The 19978-nt window shown below is 52.1% G+C and overlaps 2 protein-coding genes across 2 annotated transcripts; one reads left to right on the top strand and one right to left on the bottom strand.

Annotated features, from left to right (window-relative positions):
• The first annotated feature begins 785 nt into the window (after positions 1-785).
• PRADC1 (protease associated domain containing 1) lies at positions 786-5134 on the top strand. The gene is made up of 5 exons (XM_004369203.2): positions 786-1145; positions 3229-3329; positions 3861-3970; positions 4240-4407; positions 4629-5134. Exons 1-5 carry the CDS (start codon positions 1079-1081, stop codon positions 4747-4749), a joined length of 567 nt encoding a protein of 188 aa, XP_004369260.1. The 5' UTR covers positions 786-1078; the 3' UTR covers positions 4750-5134.
• A 517-nt stretch (positions 5135-5651) lies between these two features.
• SMYD5 (SMYD family member 5) lies at positions 5652-19277 on the bottom strand. The gene is made up of 13 exons (XM_004369204.2): positions 19153-19277; positions 13804-13912; positions 12906-13045; positions 12316-12437; positions 11869-11938; positions 11260-11364; positions 10154-10216; positions 9801-9871; positions 9352-9458; positions 8894-8950; positions 7991-8085; positions 7243-7313; positions 5652-7150 (listed from the first exon to the last, which is right to left on the bottom strand). The coding sequence occupies exons 1-13, from the start codon at positions 19246-19248 to the stop codon at positions 7000-7002; spliced, it is 1257 nt and encodes a 418-aa protein (XP_004369261.1). The 5' UTR covers positions 19249-19277; the 3' UTR covers positions 5652-6999.
• Between the last annotated feature and the right edge of the window lie 701 nt (positions 19278-19978).

Genomic DNA, 19978 nt, shown 5'->3' on the forward strand with positions numbered 1-19978 from the left:
GACCAAGGAGTGCAATAAACGCACACATTTACTGAACGCTGTGAAACAGGCCTATGCTAAATAAGCAGTTTACGCGAATGATCTCAATCCTAACAACCCTATTGCGTAGGTAATATTATACCTAAGCGCCCTGGTCGCGCAGTGGTTAAGCTTTTGGCTGCTAACCAAAAGGTCGACAGTTCGACTCCACCAACCGTTCCTTGGAAACCCTGCGGGCCAGTTCTACTCTGTCCTATAGGGCCACTATGAGTCGGACCCGACAGCAACGGGTTTGGTTTTTCTGGTTTTATTATTATACCTCTTTTACAGATGAAGGAACTGAGGCTCAGAGAGGTTAAGAAATGGTGTCCAAAGTCACAGTTGCACACAGTTAAGCGTGATAACAAGGCAGGGTGGTAAGCCTCGCGGCTGGGGTAGATCAGGCCGCGTTCCCAGCGCCTACATCTAGTGAGCGGGCAAGTAATGATGCAAGTGGGCACAAGAGTGGCAGGCCTTGAACGCCGAGCCAAGACCGGTGGGCCACCTGGGCGCTAGACAGTTGCCTTCCCGTGGGGGTGGTGCGGGTTGGAGGAAAGGAAGAAAACAGCTTGCTCGCGCCTGGGAGAAGGTAAATGTCGCCGTGTGAAGCTGACACGGAGAGGATCCGGCCGAGACAGCAGGAACTAACTGCCAGGGGTTTTAGGCGGCTGAAGCGAGTCATGCTGGGTGCCCAACCCATATTCTCCCTCCTCCCGAGCCGCCCAAAAGTCGACTCAGCCTTGACAAGTCGAACCCAAACTGAGAAATCTCAGGGCGGGGCTGAGGTGAGGGCTGGTAATTGCTGTTCAGAGTTTAAACCAATCAGCCGTCGGCCCCACTTCTCTTGACCAATGGGAAGTAGGCTAAGGCGCAGAGGCGGAAAGGGTGGCTATATGAGCAGCAGTCAAGCCAATCGGCCGTGGGCCTCGTTCCCGTTAGCCAACTAGCCAAGAGAGCGGATCTGTGGGCGGGAGGTCGGAGCAGCTATCAGGTTGAAGTCCAGCGAAGGACGCGCGGCGGGGCGCCGTGAGAAAACGCAGAGCCGGGCTGGGGCCTGGAAATGGTCCCTGGGGCCGCGGGCTGGTGTTGTCTCGTGCTCTTGTTCCCCGCATGCGTCGCGGTCCACGGTGAGCAACGGGCGGAACTACGCTGCGGGGCAGGCCGCCCAGCTTGCGCGTATCTCCGGTTGGGGGCCACGGGTCACCTTGTAGACCCCGCGAGTTCGGGGCAGGGGAGGTGCGGGGACAGACGGCTGGCGCGGGTGGGTGTTGATCCCCAGGGGCATGCACTGGGCGCAGCCCAAGGCTGGGCTCTGAGTCCTCAGCCCCCGACGTTGAAGCAGAACCGATCACCCCATACTAGCCCGATCCAGGTTGCGACCAGGACGAGGCACAAGGGACAGCTGGAAAATACTACAAGCTGGAGATGTGTATGTGAGCACTCAGACACATATACAGAAGCTCATAGTCCTACACCTGGGCTCGCACACACATACACGCAATTTGTTAGCACTTAAACAAGCACATACGCGCATACAGCCATATATATACATGTATGGAAACCCTGATGGTGTGGTGGTTAAGTGCTACGGCTGCTAATCAAGAGGTCATCGGTTCGAATCCACCAGGCGCTCTTTAGAAATTGTATAGGACAGTTCTACTCTGTCCTACAGGATCGCTATGAGCGAATCAACTCAATGGCAACAGGTTTGGTTTTGGGTTTTTTTATATATATGTATGTATCTTATATGTATGTGTATATATATGTATATCTGTGTATGTTGTTTGTTAGGTGTTGTTGAGTCAGTTCCGACTCATAGCCACCCTATATATGTGTGTGGGTGTGTGGGTGTATATATATATGTATATATACACTCACAGTTAATTTACACAGATGAACAGATGCAGAGGCCAGGCAAGGAGGTGGGGGTGGGGGGTTTAGTGTTAATCCAGGAAGGATTCCTGGAAGTGCATCTGTATTAGATGAAGAGTCCCCACTCCCAGGTCAAGAGGCTATTTGCCCAGTGCCAAGCCAATGGAGCGCTACCTGGTGGCAGTGATTTGGGCAGTAGGCAAGGACAACTAAAGTCCAATCAGCCCAAAGTCTGGCACACGCTAGTGTCTTGGTAATTTGTTGACTAATTGACCTATGGCTAAGGAAACCAGGGGCTCAAGGCCAGGTAAAATATTAAAGTTTGGTGCTGAAAAGAAGTTCCCACACCCCAGGAAAATCTGTTTGCTCTGGCAATTCTCTTCCTCAGTGTATTGGAGCCAGAAATAGTTGTTCATTCATCGACCTTTATTGAGCACCCGTTGTATCTTAGGCACTATGTTAAACACTGGGGATGCAGTAATGAATATGAATACAGTTACGAATTACATTGAAAATGTCAATGGGGAAAAGTACAAGGGTTGCTCATTTTGAATGGGCATTAGGGGAAGGCAGTCATAGAGCACAAAATTTCTCTGAGAAAGTGACATTTAAGTTGTGACCCAAAGGATGCATAGGAGTGAGCCAGGTAAATAGGTGGGGTGGGTGGGGGTAGGGAGCCTTCCAGGTAGAGAGAACAGCTTGGAGGAAGACCTGAAGAAGTGAAGCACTTGGATGGTCAAGAAACTGAAAGGCCAGCGTAGCTTGGATATAGTGAGGAGATGAGGTTGGAGTAGTGGCCAGGGGCCAGATCAAGCAGCATCTTGTAGGCTGTGGTTGAGTTAAATTCGATTTTAAGTGCAAAGGGAAGTCATTGAAGTCCTGGGGATGATGACATGGTCGTGTTTGTGTGTTAAGATAACTCTGGCTATTTGGAGAATGAACCTTAGGGAGCAAGAATGGAGGCAGATAGTTAAGAAGCTGCAACAGTCAGGGCAAGAGAGTGGCTGGACTAGGGGAATGGCAGTGGGAACAGAGATTCAATTCTAAGTTTTAGTGAGAATTGTTTTGTACCTAGGCCACCACATCTCCACCTTGAAACTCCCAGGCCCACTTCAGAGCAAACATGGATTAACTCACCAGAGAGATAACACTAGAACAGCAGCTATAAATCTCTGGGGTTATTGTTATCTGCATGAACTCTATCCTCCCCAGGCAGAGACCATCTACCTCACCCTCCTGGGGGGCCCAGTCAGCCCAGGTTCAGACCCAGAGTCCATGGTCTGAACCTGAACCAACTTGTTCCCTGGAAGCCTCTCACCTATACCTTTTGTCCTTCAGGCTTACACATCCATGACTACTTGTACTTCCAAGTGCTGAGTCCTGGGGACATTCGATACATCTTCACAGCCACACCTGCCAAGGACTTCGGTGGTATCTTTGTAAGTTTCAGGAGGCCCCCTCCATTTTGACCCTGTCTTCCTCCTGTCCTCACTGAGCTGAGGTGTCCCTCTCATCCCTTTAACCAGTACCTGAGTGCCGCCATGGCCCAGTGCTGGGCCAGGGAAGGGAGCGGAATCCAGCTGTGCCCTCCAGGGGCTGCAGTGCAGGGAGGAAATGCTTCCAGCTCCTCTCGTGGGTCTAGCACAGACCTGGGCACCATGGAGGGACAGGCTGTCATAACATAGTGAGAAACCAAGGGCACAGCTTCCTCTGCCAGCTCTACCTCTGAACTATGTGATTTAAGGCAAGTCACTTCCCCTCTCTGGGTCCACACCAACTCCCGTCTCCCAGAAAAGCAGGGTAGAGTAGGACAATCAGGCCTTTGTGAGAATTACAGTGCTTCAGTGCCCTGCACACAGAAACCACTCCATGTTTCCTTCACACTCTGTGGGGAGTCAGTTAGATGGGATGTCAGCCCAGTCCAAAAGCGGGTGTCTTTTCACACGGTCATCCACCTGAATGTCTTTCAGCACACAAGGTATGAGCAGATCCACCTTGTCCCTGCCGAACCCCCAGAGGCCTGCGGGGAACTCAGCAACGGTTTCTTCATCCAGGACCAAATCGCTCTGGTGGAGAGGGGGTAAGGCGCAGGCAGATGTGGACACAAGGGGAGAGCACGCATAGGGCAGATTCGGGGATCATAGTTGTTAGTGGTGCTTTGAAACAGCTTTTCTGGGGCTAATTCATTGTTTAAAGGTCTTTAAAACCATCTTAAGATTATCCATACCTTTTGGCTATTATTAGCCATTATAAAAAACCCTCCATGGTTCTTCTTCCATCCACACAGGTGATGGTCTGGAAAGGGGTAGCTAGGACCCTTTCCTTCAGTCTCATTACCACCTCTTCCAGGGGCTGCTCCTTCCTCTCCAAGACCCGAGTGGTACAGGAGCATGGAGGGCGGGCGGTGATTATCTCTGACAACGCCGTTGACAATGACAGCTTCTACGTGGAGATGATCCAGGACAGTACCCAGCGCACAGCCGACATCCCAGCCCTCTTTCTGCTCGGCCGAGATGGGTGAGGGCTCCTTGTCTCTGGCTGTATTGGCACCAACTGGGTGCCATGACTCGGGGAGGTCAAGGGCAATTACTGGTCCCTTCTCCTAGGCCTCATCTTGGGGTGCCCCAATTGGAGGGCAAAAAAAGCCCTTGGGCTCTGGAACTCCCCTATGGGGACAGCAGGGCTTGATGGGGGTGCTGAGAAGGTGACCATTGCCACCTCTCTTCATGCCCTCCCAGCTACATGATCCGCCGCTCTCTGGAACAGCATGGGCTGCCATGGGCCATCATTTCCATCCCAGTCAATGTCACCAGCATCCCTACCTTTGAGCTGCTGCAGCCACCCTGGACCTTGTGGTAGAAGAGTTGGTCCCACATTCCAGCCATAAGCAACTCTGGGCTGGGGAGGGGAAACCTGGGAGTTCTGCTGGTCTGGAGTTGAGGAGAGCATTTGGGGACGGGTGGGAGCCAGGAAAAGGCTTGGGCCTTGGCTAGGCTGAAGGAGGGAAGCTGCACCACTGGCTTCCCTGCCCAGGCCCCAGGGCTTCTGGCTAGGATCTGGAAGAAAAGGCGGCCTGAGAGCCATCTGTGACATGCTACATCCCACCTGGCACCAGCCTCCCCACCCAGGGTCTTCTCACAATGCCATTCCCAGCCCCTCACCCAAGAGTTGCTGGAATGGTTTGAGGAGCTGGTGTTTTGGGACTCAATAAACCTTCACTGATTTTTTAGCAATAAAGCTACTTATCAGGGTTGCAACTGTGTCTTAGAGTAAGAGCACACAGGGGTGGGAAGGGCCTTCAAAACTCACTCGTCCCATACCCTTGTTCTGAGGGGTAGAAATTGAGGCCCAGAGAGGATAAGTGACTTGCCCAAGGTCCTTAGGGACCCGTGCCCAGATTGCTGGCCTCTGATCCCAGTAGTCTCCTGCTCAAGCACTGAGGAAGCCGTAGTTCAGCCTCCTAGGGAGAAGATTCATCCTGTAGCCTGGGAGTGGGGACCCACACTGGACTTCAGAGGACTCTTGCTTTTGAGCTTTCAGAACATTTGCACAGCAGAGTGTGGATGAGACTGGAGATGAGCCCAAACTGGGAAGCCTGAGGTTCCCATCTCCCACCGCCTGGTGTAGCATGCCCCCTTTGCACCCACCTAACGTGACTGCTGGGTGCCCCGGGTAGCCTGTCAAGCCATTCTCCACAAAGCATTCCTGCAGAGGCCTGTCACCACTCACGTTTTATTGAGAACTGTGGGTAGGCGGGCATGGGAGAGGGCTGTTGGCTGCTGTGAAGAACGCAATAGGTGAGGGGGCCCGACAGGCGGGTTCCACCAGGCTCCATGATCCAGGAAAAGGTCTGTGGTGGGCACCTGCCCTCCTGGGATCCCTCAGAAGAGGGATGTGGCAAGCCCCTCAGGGAAGGTAGGCAAGAAGAAATTGGGAGTGATGGGCTGTAATTCCCACAGTACCCAACTAGAGAACAATGGGTAGCACTAAATGAGTAAGAAGGGGATACAGTCAGGACTAATCTCAGAGTTTCTAGTCCAGCTCCTCTGGGTTTCTGGAAGACTTCAGTGTTCCTCTCTGGAAACCCTAAAGATAAAAATTGAGGCCAGGAGAGCCTCTCACTGACCCAGGTAAGACTCTAGAACATCCTAAATTAAGGAGCACAGGCCTGTCATCCTTCAGGTCTCAGCCATGCTGCTGGAGTCCTCAGCAGGAAGTGGTGATGATCCTCACATGCCTCATCTGAGGAAGGCCAGGTCTCTTCTCTACCCCATGGGGCCAGCCATTGTGCCAGGGCCTGAGAGCAAGGCACAAGGTACAGAGATTCTGGTATCTGGGGAAGGGGCCATCTCCACTATCCCAGATGTCCAAATGGCAGGAAAGAGGCAAAGAGGAAAGTAATGTCCCTCTTCCTGATGCCGTGTCCCCATCAGAGGGCCTTAGGGAAGGTGCTCTGGAGGCCCAGTTCCTCCTTGGTGCCACTCCCAGCAGTTGTCTTATCAGCTATTAACTGTGGCAGGTGGGATGGGAGATGGGGAAGAAGGGGAGCGAGCCTCACTCCCTTCCCATTTCTGCTTCAGTAAAATCAGGCTATTCTCAGATTTGCCACTTCGTTGTTGTTAGTTGCCGTCCAGTTGATTCCAACTCGTGGCAACCCCATGTGTGCAGAGTAGAACTGCTCCACAGGGTTTTCAAGGCTGTGCCACTTTGTTACCCCCCTCAAAATAAAACAGCAAGTTGAGAGGGGAGAACTCAGATGGATGGGTAAGGGTAGGCAGCGAGCCAAGACGAAGAAATACGGTTAGGCCTCGATCTTGGATCCAGCCCCTCACACCCCAGAATGGAGTGCCTTAAGGGGAGGCTGATTCTGAAGGGCTCAGTGAGAGTGCACAGCCTGAGCCAACTCAGCAGCAGTGTCTAGGGCGTGAGGTCTGGTGAGGGTGGAGGGCCTAGGGTCCATCCTCTGTCCTACCCTCTGGCAGAGACAGGGCTAGAATGGGGGAAAAGCAGGCAACAAGGGTGGGGACTTCCTTCCAAGCCCCTTTTCTAGAGGAAGGGCCCCCTTTTCTGGCAGGGACTAGGGTAGGGCCCCTTCTGGGCAGGGCAGTATCACACAGCAGTCATCTCATCCCCCAGCTCTGCATCTTCTGGGTCTCCTTCCTCCTCCTCGTCTTCCTCCTCCTCCTCCTCTGAGGTCACATTGGGTTCATCAGCCTCTGCCAGGCATTTGGGGCAGGAACACACAAACAGATAGTTCTCCCTGCAGGGGATGTGGGGAATGGTGAAAAGTCAGGCAGCCATGGGGACAGAGGACCCCAGAGCCCCACTGCCCGCCATTTCCCCAGCTGGCACCTGAGGATCTTGTGGCGGCTATGGCGGCTGCGCTCCCGCTGGCAGCAGTCTAAGTAGCTGATACAAATTTCCTGCAGAGGGGAGGAAAGGGTGGGGTCTGACCGTCTGTTCTCTATACTAGATGGGATAGCGCTTCCCCAATCACCCCCTGCCCCCGATCCCCAGGAGCCAGGCCTGAGCTGCCCGTCAGCAAAAGGGTGGGCTGCCCCGATCGATTCTCCGGCCTTCAGCAGGCAGGCCACTATGAGGCTCCAACATGTGTGTCTGAGACAGAAGGGACTGGGGTTGGCCTCAGGCCATGGTTAAAGCCAGTCATTGATTGGCCCAGGTCTGTGACTGGCGTCAGAGGTTATCTTTGTGTGATGCTACTTGCCCTGGAAGAAGATTCAACCAGGCTCCGTGCCCTGCGCTAACAGCCAGGACCCCCAAACCTATGCCAGCCCCCATGGACCAAGCTGCCAAGAACCATGTCCTCCTGCTTTCTTAGAAATTAGATTTGTTGATCAAGAGAACCTGGGCGCACACAGCTGCACTTCAAACACTGCTCTGAGGCATTCTGGAGTTACTTTTTGAAGAAGTGGGGTAAGGTGAGAGCGTACCCATAAGCAAAAGGATTTGTGCCCTGGGGCACGTGGGGATTCAACCCAGCAGCCTGAACTTTAAGGGGCTGTAGCCACTACTGCTCCCAATACCTGGAGAGAACTTATAAGGCCCACTGACTACCCTCCAGAGCTCCTGGCCCCCTCACCTCTCCTGGCTGAATATCCTCCAGGGCGGTGACATGCAAAAGGAAATTGTTTTCTGGGAAGGAGGTCTCTGCATTGGGAACACAGCTGTGGTTGCCTGGGTCAGGAGAGGCAGGTAATGATGATTACTAGCTAATAAAAATAACAAGTGTCAATGGGCCAAGCACTGGGTCCCATCCTCTTGTTTTCTGACCCCTGCCCCACATGTCCTGAGTCTCCATCCAGTGCTCTCTTCTGAAGGCCACAGACACAGGCACAATCACTGCACAACACTGCCCCTCCCACCCCCTATGACTCTCCTGCTCTCCTCCTCACGGGCCGACCTCATTCTTAGTTTGCCAGTGTCTCGAGAAGGAGGACCAGGGCCCTGAACACTTCTGTCTGCCACTGGACATTTGTAACAGCTGAGCCAGGCCCTTTGAAAGCCCAGCTTGGGAGGGGTGGAGTGGCCCTGTAGCCTGGGGAAGAGGGTTTGCAGTGAGGAAGCCAGAGAGTAGGAGGCTGAGATCTGGAAAAGGCAGTTGGCTCTCCCCTCTCATCAAGTGCTGATGAGCTTCCTCTTCCCAGGATCCTGAGGGCGGGCCTCCCAGCCTCTCCCAACACTCCCCTGCCAAATCTCCCAGGGCAGTGATGGCCCAAAGCCCGTGCTTCCCTTTGCAAGAATCAGAGCTTTGTGCCCTGCCTTTGCACAGGGGCTGGCCTGCTGGAAGGTATTATATATGAACATATACTAAAGCACAATCAGTCGAATGAATGGATGGATGAATGGAAAAATGATGGCACAAAAAGGCCCCAGGGAAATCCTCAACGAAGCTCAGACCTAACTCAATTCCAACTGAGAAATTAACTGTGGCTTTGAGGCCACTCGGCAAAGGCAGAAATGCCCCCGGGACCCGGTGACTCACAGCAGCTCTGAAGCACAAAGAGGCCAGATCCTTCACAGTTAAGAAACTCGCCAGTTGCTGTAAGACAGTAATATGCAGGCATTATTCAACCCATTTTAAAGGTGGGAAAAGGGAACTAGCTTACAAGGACAGGGACTGGCTCCACTGTCCAGCGGCCCCACCACACTGATGCACCTGGTCTCCACCATTTTACCTAAACTTGCTCCTCTGAGGCCAAACCTGGCTTTTCTTTAAACAATATCACCCAATTTGTCCAGCACCCCTCCCCGCAGCATTGAGCCTCTGCCCAGATCTCAGGCCGTTTCTTGTCCACGTGTCCTGTGGACAGATCTGAGGCTACCCACACAGGGATTACTTTCCCCACCATTCATTTAGAGCTCCCTGGGAGAGGACTATGTGTACACCACCTGACTGGGGAGGTCTCAAGTTGGGTGAGACCAAGGCCCCATCTCACCTACCTGCTTCAATGTCCTTGTACAGTTGGTCAATGAAGGCATCCAGCTGTTCGCGGTCCTGAGGCTTCAGCTCCAGAGCATCACAGGCATGCACCCACTGGCTCAGGGAACTAGCGGTCCCAGGCAGCCCAGGGTCAGGGAGGAGGAGGCCAGGTCACAGGGCTTTCCACTTCCAGGCAAGTTAAGCCCAGGTGGAAGAGTTTCCCACCCGTACCCTGTGTCTTTCTCAAGGGTGGGGACCCATTTTCCCTAACAGATCAAGGCCCCCAAGAACAGCCTCTACCACTTCATTCTTTCTGACTCCCCCCACTGTGTCCAGTACAGTGCTCTGGTCACAAAGTCACATCCTGCCCCACTCTGTCTTTAAAGGAGCTGTCTCTACCTTCCTCAGTCCATCTCCCACCTGAGCCCTGAAGGATAAGGCCGACAGCCCTGCAACATTCTCTCCTAACCTGGTCCCGATTCCTTGGCCATTGGTCCCAACAAGAGCAAAGAGAGACCGGAATCCATCTGGAGTGAACCACTGCAGGGGAGAAAGAGAGGAGATGAACACGGGTTACAGCCACTTGTTTTTCTTCCTGATGGAACTCTATGTTCAGGAGGTCTTCTGTGAGTGACTCCCACCTCAACTCCAGAAGACCAACTCAACTCTCTGTTCAGGAGGTCTTCTGTGAGTGACTCCCACCCCAACTCCAGAAGGCCAATTCAGCTCTGGCTCAGTGGTCCCAGTAGGAGAGGCTGAGCGCAGTTGCTTCTGGAGAGTTGGAGTGACTGGGAGGCCACGGCCTATCCTCTCCACACTCACCTGGCTGAGTGCTTCCTCATACAGGGCCTCTGTGAAGAGTCTCCGCAGAAGATCCAGCTGGCCCTGGTTTAGGGGAAGCAGGGAGAGACTTGCATCCCTGGGGGTTTCCCTATAGCACCCAGCAGGGCCCAGAAGACCAGGTGAGGAAAGAAAAAGGGCCAGCTCTGTAGACTGAGCTTTCCCTGGGGGCAAAGGAAGGCCACAGAGTCCTTATCTCCAGACAGCTTTGGCAATCCACTGGACTGCTCCAACCCAAGGTGGCAAACCCCAAAGTTGTCCCTATTTTCCAGCATTTGAACCAGCAGGTCTAGCCTAGTCCTTACCACCAACCTCCAGGCTCCCCTAACCTGGCCTCTAGGCCAGCTCAGCGCCCCCCCACCTTCAGAATTCCATGCTGGAAGGCCCATCTTAGAAGCATCCCTTCCACACAACTGCCTCCACCCTCAGGCAGCTCCTGCATGGAAGTCTGGTGTCCTCAGCAAGAATTAGTAATTCTTTGGAAGTGGACACTCAATAAATTGGCAGTTAAAATTGTGTTTCATACTGCTCCTGGATTCTATGAGACACCAACCAACCCTCAATTTTCTATTATACCTGATGTTTTCACTGCTGTCCTATCATGAGGAATCCCTGGGTGGTGCAAACGGTTATGTGCTCAGCTGCTAACTGAAAGATTAGAGGTATGAGTCTACCCAGAGGCGCCTTAGAAGAAAGACCTGGTGATCTACTTCCAAAAAGTCAGCCATTGAAAACCCTGTGGAGCACAGTTCTACTCTGACACACGAGGTCCCCATGAGTTGGAATCGACTCGATGGCAACTGGTTATCCTGTCATGGGGGTCCTGCCTTCCCACATCAGAGAAAAGAGCATTTTCAGGACAGGGTACTTGGCCCTGCATTCCTCTGTTACCACCCCACTTCCTCATTGCCCAATTTTGGGCCACTGGTCATGAAGTTAAATAGTAACAGGAATACACGTCTTTACAACTGATTTTTGGACTCAAGCTCTAACCCCTTCCTGTGGCTGGGAAGGGCACAAATGTGAGGCTCCCCTCAGGTAGCCATCACAGGCTACCGGGGGCAGGGGGGTCATAGGAGAAGACCAACCTTGAATTTGTCCCCCAGGAGTTTGTGGACAATTTCTTCCTCCTCATTGGCTGTTTTGTTACAGAACTGGGAAAAGAGCCTGATCCAACGATCTTTATCCTTAGCCTGCAGTGAACAAATATACTGAAGGGTCACATTCACCCGTGCACATGTGTGCACACACCCACATGGACTCACAGACACCTCTCCACCCTGCCCACTCTAACCATTTCCCCTTCTGGAGCCAAGCTCATCAATACACCCATACTTGGGAAAATAAGGCTAAGAAACCACAATATTGATAGAAGGGGTTTTTAAAGTGGCTGGTCTCACTTTGTGTGAGAGACACAGTCCTGACAAGGTGGTACCTATAAATCAAATGCATGAATTTCTACTGCCTAACAAGTCCTCCCAGAGATCAAAGACAACAGGGAAAATGAGCCCCTGCTCTCCCACTCCTTATGCCTGATTTACAGTCAGTGGGCTCCTAAGGTTTTACGGAGCAAGCAGCTCTCTGGGAAGCCAGGCAGTACTCTGCATCTAAGCCAGGGCCTTGAGGTGAGGAGGGGACTGAGGCCAAGGGCTGAATGGGCCCAGAGCCAACTCCCCAGGAGGGGCCAGCGGGCTCACCTGCTTCACCGTGGCCACCATCCGGGCCATCAGCATGATGCTTGCAGTCTCAGGCGGATAGTGAACACTCCTGGGGAAAGAAAAAAGGTTGGCCTAAAAACTCCTTCCCCTGTAGCTGAGCTCTGGGAGGCCCAGTCTGATTGCTACAAAGAACCCTTCATACCAATTCCATTTATAACCAAAGAGAGAAAGATACAGGCAGGCACTTGGGCGGGACTCTGCATCCTTATGGGCTTATTGAGGACCTTTGTGGGAGTGCGTAAAATGTCGAGGATGGTGGGACTGGCAGCTCAGGTTAAAGGCAGGGGGTTGGGTACTATGGCCTCCATTTAACCCTACGAATGAAGGAAAAATCAGAGGTGGGGATGGTAACTTAAAGGTGGCTGCTGAGCTGAGGGCAGGCAGGGAGAGAGAGAGAAAGCAAAGAAGAGAGGAACTTCTACTTACCTCCATGCCTCCTGCAGCTTATTGAGAGGATGCAGGGGGTCATCCTGGGACGGCCCTGCACACAGGACCCGGTGGTACTGCTCAGCAGCTGCCAGCCGACATTCTGCACTGCAGTACATCACCTGTCAGGTGGGGAGGAGGTCAGCACCTGGGAGCTGGCCATGGGCTGAGGGGGGATGAGGCACAGCCATCCATGTGTTACCTCCGCTAACTGCATTCCTCCCACAAACAGGCCCTGAGCAGGAGCTCAGTGGTTATGAGATGAGCAAGCACAGGGTCCTCTGGGACTGGGAGAGGGCACCTACCCCAGGCTTGGAGAACCACAGGAAGGGAAGACAGCTTTTCAGGTAGATGGGAAAACCCCTGCCAGGCAGAGAGGCAAGAGGGGCTTGAAGGAAGACAGCAAGCTCCCACCAAGCCCACTTTCTAGACAATGGAACTCGAACAGGGAGGATGAGACTGAAACAATAACTGATCTTTTCAATGTCTTACCCTCTACTGTGATCCTCAAGGGCCACGACCAGGTCTGTTCTCCTGTCTCTCCCAAGAGGATCAGCTAAGGCCTCCTCTGTCCGCCCAGGGATGCTCACCTGGCAGTGGGGACAGTTCTGGTGGAGGTCCTTCCGTACGATGCACAGCTCTGGGTGAGGCAGAACCTGGCCTGGTTTTCCGGTTAGCCTCTGGGCGTTCTCTTCCGCCGTCTCCAGTGCCCGAAGGCAGTGGTCACAGGCTGAGGGTGAGAGCCCAAAGTGACCGTGTAAGTGTCTCGAGAGCAGAGGCCACGTCTGTGCTTTTCACAGCAGTATCCTCAGGGCTTACCAGTGCCTGGCACACAGCAGGTTCTCAATAAAAGTTGGGAAAGTGAGTGAATGAATGACTACATTAATGAATGGAATGAATGAATGGATTTCACCTCCTCCCTCTCAGAAGCCCCCACCCCTCCTGTCTGACTCCCTGCTCCTCACCAGGACTCAGTCTGTAGGGCTCTCCCTGTCCTCTATACTGGGCTTTCCCCCACACTCTGGGATCAACTGACCTGCCTTTCATAGATGAGCTCTAAGCTAAGAAAAGTGTAAAAAAAGTATGTGGCTATAAGCTCAGGGCATCCAACTTGCTTCTGAGCCCTAACTTGGCCTTCTTTGACCAAGAGCCACACGTCCTCCTCTTGATGGGGGCTCCACTTGGCCACAGAGCCCTTCAGCATGATGTCCTACGGGGCCAGACTCTGAGTTCTGCCTAAGTGACAGTCCTCCACCGAGGGAGCACACTGGGAAGACCACTCCACTGTAGCACACAGCCTCAAATGGCCTGAGATTGGACAGAGGCGTGGTTCTCAGGCACATTTCTCTTGACGCAAGGAGGCCATCTCCTCCCAAACACCCCGAGTCCCAGAGACATCAGTTAGTAGGGGTGTAAGCACCACTCTTCCCATGCACAAAGGTGACTGGGCCCAGCAACCGTGAGGAGTCGGTAAGGAGATGTGCTCACCTCGGTAGCGATAAAGTGCATTCCAGAGAAACTGTGCAGCCACCAGAGGCCGTTCTACGAAGATGGTCTCCCCCTTCCGGATCAGCTGCTTGGCAAACAGCCCCTTTCCCTGAGGGCAGAGAGGGGATAGGATGGCCATTAGAAGGGACAGAGGACATAGCTCCAAGGGCACCCAGAGGACCATCAGCCTTACCCCTCCATGCCTCCCTCTCAGCAGAGGCCTCTGCCTCTGGAGAGTTCATGGAGAATGGTCAGCACCCTCCATAAATGCCTCCTTTGGAAATGCAGCTCTGACCTACTTTCAGTCACACCTCTTGAAGACACACATTCAGAGCAGAGGGACTGAGACAGGGATGGAGCCTCCATGGCACCAGCTCAGAATACTCAGAATTTTTAGAATGGCCAGAGCAGCGCCAAGGCTCATAGCAAGCTGAGTCTCTGGTACCAGGAGCTGGTGACAGTAGGGCAGCCTTCTCTCAGTCACCCATATACCCCTCCAGGATCCTGGCAGTGATGCTACTGCTGCTCAGGGTTGCAGAGAAATCCCACACCACGGGAGAGGGAGGCCTAGTTTAGGGGAGAGTGCTCTACTTCCCTGTCAGCTGGGTATCTACAGGACCTAGCAGTCGTCAGGTGCTGCACTAAAGGAATGAGCTAATCCTAGCACCAGTCCTAATGCTAACCTGCTGTGAGCCTTTGAGCCTGTCGCTTCACTTCTTTGCATCTGTCTCCCATGTGAAAAATGAGTATTATAACACCTACCAGGTGCAAAGACATAGTACAGGTGAATGCACCTCATGAGCTCTAGCTCCTTGCTACTCAAAGTGAGATCCATGTCCCAACCCACCTGGAGCAAAGGAGAATGAAGAACACCAAAGACACAGGGAAAATATTAGACCAAGAGACAAAAGGGCCATATAAACCAGAGACTCCATCAGCCTGAGACCAGAAGAACTAGATGGTGCCTAGCTACCACCAATGGCTGCCCTGACAGAGAACACAACAGAGAGTCCCTGACAGAGCAGGAGGAAAGTGTGGTGCAGAATTCAAATTCACATAAAAAGACCAGACTTAATGGTCTGACTGAGACTAGAGGAACCCCAGAAGGCATGGCACCTGGACTCTCTGTTAACCCAGAACTGAGACCATTCCCAAAGCCAACTCTTCAGACAAAGATTAGACTGGACTATAAAACATAAAATAATAATTTGTGAGGAGTGTGCTTCTTAGTTCAAGTAGATACACGAGACTAAATGGGCAGCTTCTGTCTGGAGATGGGATGGGAGGGCAGAAAAGGATAGGAGCTGTTTGAATGGATACGGGAAACCCGGGATGGAAAGGGGAAGTGTGCTGTCACATTGTGGGGATTGCAACTAGGGTCACATAACAATGTGTGTTTAAATTTTTGTATGAGAAATACCTGAGTTGCAAACTTTCACCTAAAGCACAATAAAAACAAAACAAAGTGAGGTCCATGAACCGGCAGCACCAGTATCACCTGAGATTGTTAGAAATGCAGAACCTTGAACCCCACCACAGACCTGCTAAATCAGAATCTGCATTTTGACAAATGCCCAGGTGATTCATATGCATGTTAAAGTTTGAGAAACACTGGTAAAGCACTGTATACATCATGTAAGGATGAAAGATGAGAAAACAATCTTCAAATTGCCATCTCTCAAATGTGCAAAAGGACTCAGGAGATAGCTTCAGTATCCAGGCGGAGTTGTGGGCCCAGCAGGGTACTAACTCCCACTGTTCACTTAGAGAACAGGGATGGTGCCCCCACCAACACTGAGCTCCCATAACAAAGGCAGAAAAGAAAACTGACATGGCAGTGAAGTGTCCTGCTGTACCGTGGCCTCCCAAATGGGCCCGCTTTCTCCTAGCATGGGCACCCTGGCCAGATACGGATGCCTCCCATGCTCAGAACAGCAGAGATGTGTCTACAGGACAGGCCCTGAGCAACCCATGAGCCACAAATCTGAGTCTGTGAACAACTCTGAGAGTCTATCCAGCAGTAGATAGAGTGGTAGAGGAGCAGAGGAGAAACAAAACCACCACGCCAAGCTGTGGCCACAGCCTTGATTGTCTTCCTGACCATACCATCAGGTTTCTGTTCTGAGTGGTCATGCCTCTGCACAATAGTTGGTAAATTTTTGAAAATCATTCCTGCCAATGTTCACTGAAGCAATAGAGAAAGTAGTCAAAAACTAACCCCACGGGAGGCCCATAGTCTATATGATTTCATCAGCCAGCTCTCTCAAACCTTCAAAGTATTTCTCATGGTATTTAAACTATTTGATAACAAAAAATGAAAAGCTTCTCCATTTTATAAAAAAAAAAAAAAAAAAAGCATACCTGATGTGGTAATCTGAGGAAGACAGCACAAGGCAAAAATAATCACAAACCAATCCCACCTGATGAATACAGATGCAAAAAACCCCGAATAATCCATGTTGTTACCAGGTCAGGGTGGGTATGTGATTTTCTCCAGCAGCAGATCAGGTGCAGGCATGGAGAGAGCACCCAGCTCATTCTTCCAGAGCTGGGGTTTTGATAGAAGGCTAGGACAGGATAATCGGGTAAGTGGAGCAGCTGAAGTGATGAAGTGATAAGGAAGAAGTGAAGAGAGGAGGAGGCCGAGAATTAGGAGGCTAAGTGGAAGTAAAGGTGACTATCACTGCACACTAGTAGTCAAGAACCTGAAAGACCATCACACTGCGGGCTGACGTGGCATGTGGTCGCTGAAATCAACCAGGAGCACTAGAGGCCCTGGGGTGGAGGTGGGTGATGTGAGCAGGTAAGGAGACCAGGAAGTAGGGGGGCTGATTTACAGAGAGGAATGCTCCAGAAGCCTCTGGAGTGGAAAGCTGGGCTGAGGAACTGGATCAGTATGAAGATGATGTGATCAGGAAACAAATGACCAGAGGGCTGGCATCTTGGGCAAGGACCAAGGATACACACAGTTACTATACATGATAAATTATTCAATCCCACCAAACAAAACGTTGTAAATGACAGCAAAACCATACCATTTTGCACATATTAATTGGCAAAGATAAGTAGGTAAGAAAATACTCAGCACTGGAGAGAACACACGTGTGTGCACATAAATTAAGCTCCAAGACCTCTGACCCTGCCCCCCAAGTGAAACATTAGACAAAACATACTGTCCATAAATAAGGGGTTGGTTGAATGAACTGTGGTCCTGTCATAAAATAAAGTATTACTCAGCTTTAAAAAATTAATACATAGAAACAGTTTCATTGACAGTGAAAGATTTATTCCTGCCTCAAAAAGCCAAACCCAGACCAAACCATTTGCAGGTGAGTCAATTCTGACTCATAGTGACCGTACAGGACAGAGTAGAACTGCCCCATAGGGTTCCCAAGGCTGTAATCTTTAGGGAAGCAGGCTACCACATCTTTCTTCCTCAGTGTGGCTGGTAGGCTCAAACCACCAACCTTTCGGTTAGCAGCCGAGAGCTTTAACCACTGTGCCACCAGGGCTTTCATCAAAAACCATTTCTAAAAATACAATTTGAATATATACATATATGTATTTGTACAAGTGAAGTGTAATGAATCATTTTTATATGGCCTTTCTTGCCACGATCTTATAACTCCCACCAAATGATTGGGTGGGGCTATGTAAATAAGTTGCTTGTGGCCCACCAAGGGGATTGAACAGCTTGCTGATAACGCAAATAAGGTGCATGGCACCCTTGTGGGCATGGGACCATGCAATTAAAGTATATGGAACCCTAACAAGGGGATTGGTCAGTTTTGCCATTCCACTAAGCTTAAAATGAGCCATCCAAGAGGGGGAAAGAAAGGGACCTCACAACTACCAGGAAAGAAGAGCTAGGAGTGGAGTGCGTCCTTTGGGCCCGGGATCCCTGCGCCGAGAACCTCCTAGACCCAGGAGACAGAGAGAGCTGTAACACCGGAGATGGCGAGAAGCAGTGGCAGAGAAACAGCAGCAGCAGAGGCAGCACAACCAGAAGACCAGCAAGAGATGGCACAGTGGGCTTCCTGGCCCACAGAGCGAGAGAGCTAAGCGCCTTCAGGCAGGAGGCTTCCTGGCAGAGTGGGGTGCCTCCACGCACTTGACAGTGGAGCTAAAGAGCTTTGGAACACTTGCCCAAATGCCTGGCTCAGGGGCCAAGGGCCAGGGAGAGGCCAGCCTGTGGGCACAGTGGAGCAGCTGTCTTGATGGAAGAACTATACCCTGAGTTGTTTCTGATCATGAATTGTAACCTGTTACTTCCCTAATGGAGCCCTGGTGGTGGAGTGGTTAAGAAATCGGCTCCTAATCAAAAGGTCGGCAGTTCAAATCCATCAGCCACTCCTTGGAAACCCTATGGGGCAGTTCTGCTCTGTCCTATAGGGTCCCTATGAGTCGGAATCTGTTTGACTGCAGTGGGTTTAGTTTGGTTTGGTGACTTCCCTAATAAACTCCATAACCGTGAGTATTGTCTGTAAGTTTTGTGTGGCCACTGCAAAGAAATATGGAACCCAGCAGAGAAGTAAAGAGTGCTGTGGGAGGGATGGCTGGTATCAGAATTGGTAAAAATGTTGGAAAGGGCAGTATGTCCAACCTTCACCTCATATGATGGGCCTTGGGCTGCTGGTCTTGATGCTCCTTCCCCCTTGTGAAGTCAGAGGTCAGGTGCCTCCACTGCACCATTTTTACAACAAATATAGAAAAATCTGAAAAAAAAATCTCTGCATGATAAAATTATGAATTATTTTTATCTTTTCTTATGTGCATTTCTATTTTTTTCTACGATGAACTTTTAAAGCACGATAATAAAAAGGATAAAATCATGTCACTACCCCGCTTAAAAACCTTTCAAATGCTCCCACGGCCTTTGGACTCCAGCCCAAATTATATGTACTCTAAGGCCCTTCCTGAAGGGTCCTGCCCTCTCTCCTCACCCCACCGCACCCCCGCCCAAATCTCAACTCAGAAAGTTTCCTTAAGACCCACGCTTTTTGGTACCTCAGTTCTCTCTGCTCAGCACGTACCCACCCACCGCTCCCAAGGCCCAGCAGCAATGTTCCCCAGCCCCTACCTAGCAGCCATAGCAGGGCTGCTGACCTGCAGGCCCAGTTCTGCGGGGAGGGGTCGCGCACGGAGACTCCGGAGGCCCCCGTCCACCGCGTGACCGCGCCCCGAGCCTGCGCGTGGGGACCGGCAGGGAGCCTCCGGGCCGCGAACAGGACCTGGGCCGCAGTATCTCAGCGGCAGAGGAGCCTCTAGGCTCCAGGATTGGGATCCCGGGGGATTGTCTCCAAGGCCGGACGGGATGGGGTTTCCCGGCGGGGCCCGCCTCGGCCTCACCTTGGAGCTGCTCACGAAGCGGACTTCCACCGCCACCTGGGCCCGGCCCGGCACGCCCACGCAGAAAGAGAACACGTCGCACATGGAGGCCGCCATCTTGGGGGCGCCGGCGCCGGCGCCTCCTGACCCTTGACCCCGCGTCGACCCGGGAGGCCCCTCCCCTCCCTAGCCCCACCCCTGGCGCCCGTGTGCTAGAGGCCGGGAGGGTTTGCCTTTCGGTTTAGGTCCGTTTTGTCTTTATGCGTTAGGTTGATTGGTTAGTGGATTGTGTGTAGCTGCGCCTGCCTTTGTGCTTTTCTGTGTCTTCGTGGCTAGTATGTACGTCTGTATCAGACCGTCTGTGCGTGTATTGTTTTGATGTGTCTCTGTGCCCGAGTCCACGTACCCTCAACCTGAAGCTCACCGTGGGGCTCACCGACGCCGCCTATCCATCCTATGAACCATTTGACAGTGGGGTAGGCAGTCCTATTAAAGCTCAAGCTGGACTTTTGCCTCTCTCAGACTCTTCACTGTCAGCCTAGGGGTGGTGAAGGGCTCCATGGTGGACTTCAAGGGATCTGCGGACCCCTGAAATTGTATGCAGAATTGACTGTGCACACTATCCTGAGCATATCAGGGCAGAGGCCTGTTCTCTCATTCAGAATCCCCAAAACGCTGCAAACCACTGATGTATATATAGTGCCTGTCCCCACAACCTGGCCTGGCCTGACCACGGCACCTTGTTACTGTGTTTCCTTGTCCCTCAATTGATTCTGTGCCCCTCGAGAAGGCACCTGTGTCAGCATCTACTATGGTCTCATGGTGACATCTGGGGGTCGGGTGGAGC

Source organism: Trichechus manatus, unplaced genomic scaffold, assembly GCF_000243295.1.
Source record: "Trichechus manatus latirostris isolate Lorelei unplaced genomic scaffold, TriManLat1.0 scaffold00004, whole genome shotgun sequence".
NCBI classification, from domain to species: Eukaryota; Metazoa; Chordata; class Mammalia; order Sirenia; family Trichechidae; genus Trichechus; species Trichechus manatus.

Bases quoted from the DNA above. Each gene is read 5' to 3' on its own strand.
- PRADC1 (XM_004369203.2), top strand. From the start codon at position 1,079: ATGGTCCCTGGGGCCGCGGGCTGGTGTTGTCTCGTGCTCTTGTTCCCC. The intron at 1,146-3,228 runs GTGAGCAACGGG...TTTGTCCTTCAG, and splicing joins CGCATGCGTCGCGGTCCACG to GCTTACACATCCATGACTAC. The intron at 3,971-4,239 runs GTAAGGCGCAGG...CACCTCTTCCAG, and splicing joins ATCGCTCTGGTGGAGAGGGG to GGGCTGCTCCTTCCTCTCCA.
- SMYD5 (XM_004369204.2), bottom strand. From the start codon at position 19,248: ATGGCGGCCTCCATGTGCGACGTGTTCTCTTTCTGCGTGGGCGTGCCG. The intron at 12,438-12,905 runs GTGAGCATCCCT...CCCACCTGACAG, and splicing joins AGAACTGTCCCCACTGCCAG to GTGATGTACTGCAGTGCAGA. The intron at 10,217-11,259 runs GTTGGTCTTCTC...CCCCTAAACCAG, and splicing joins TCCTGGGGGACAAATTCAAG to GGCCAGCTGGATCTTCTGCG.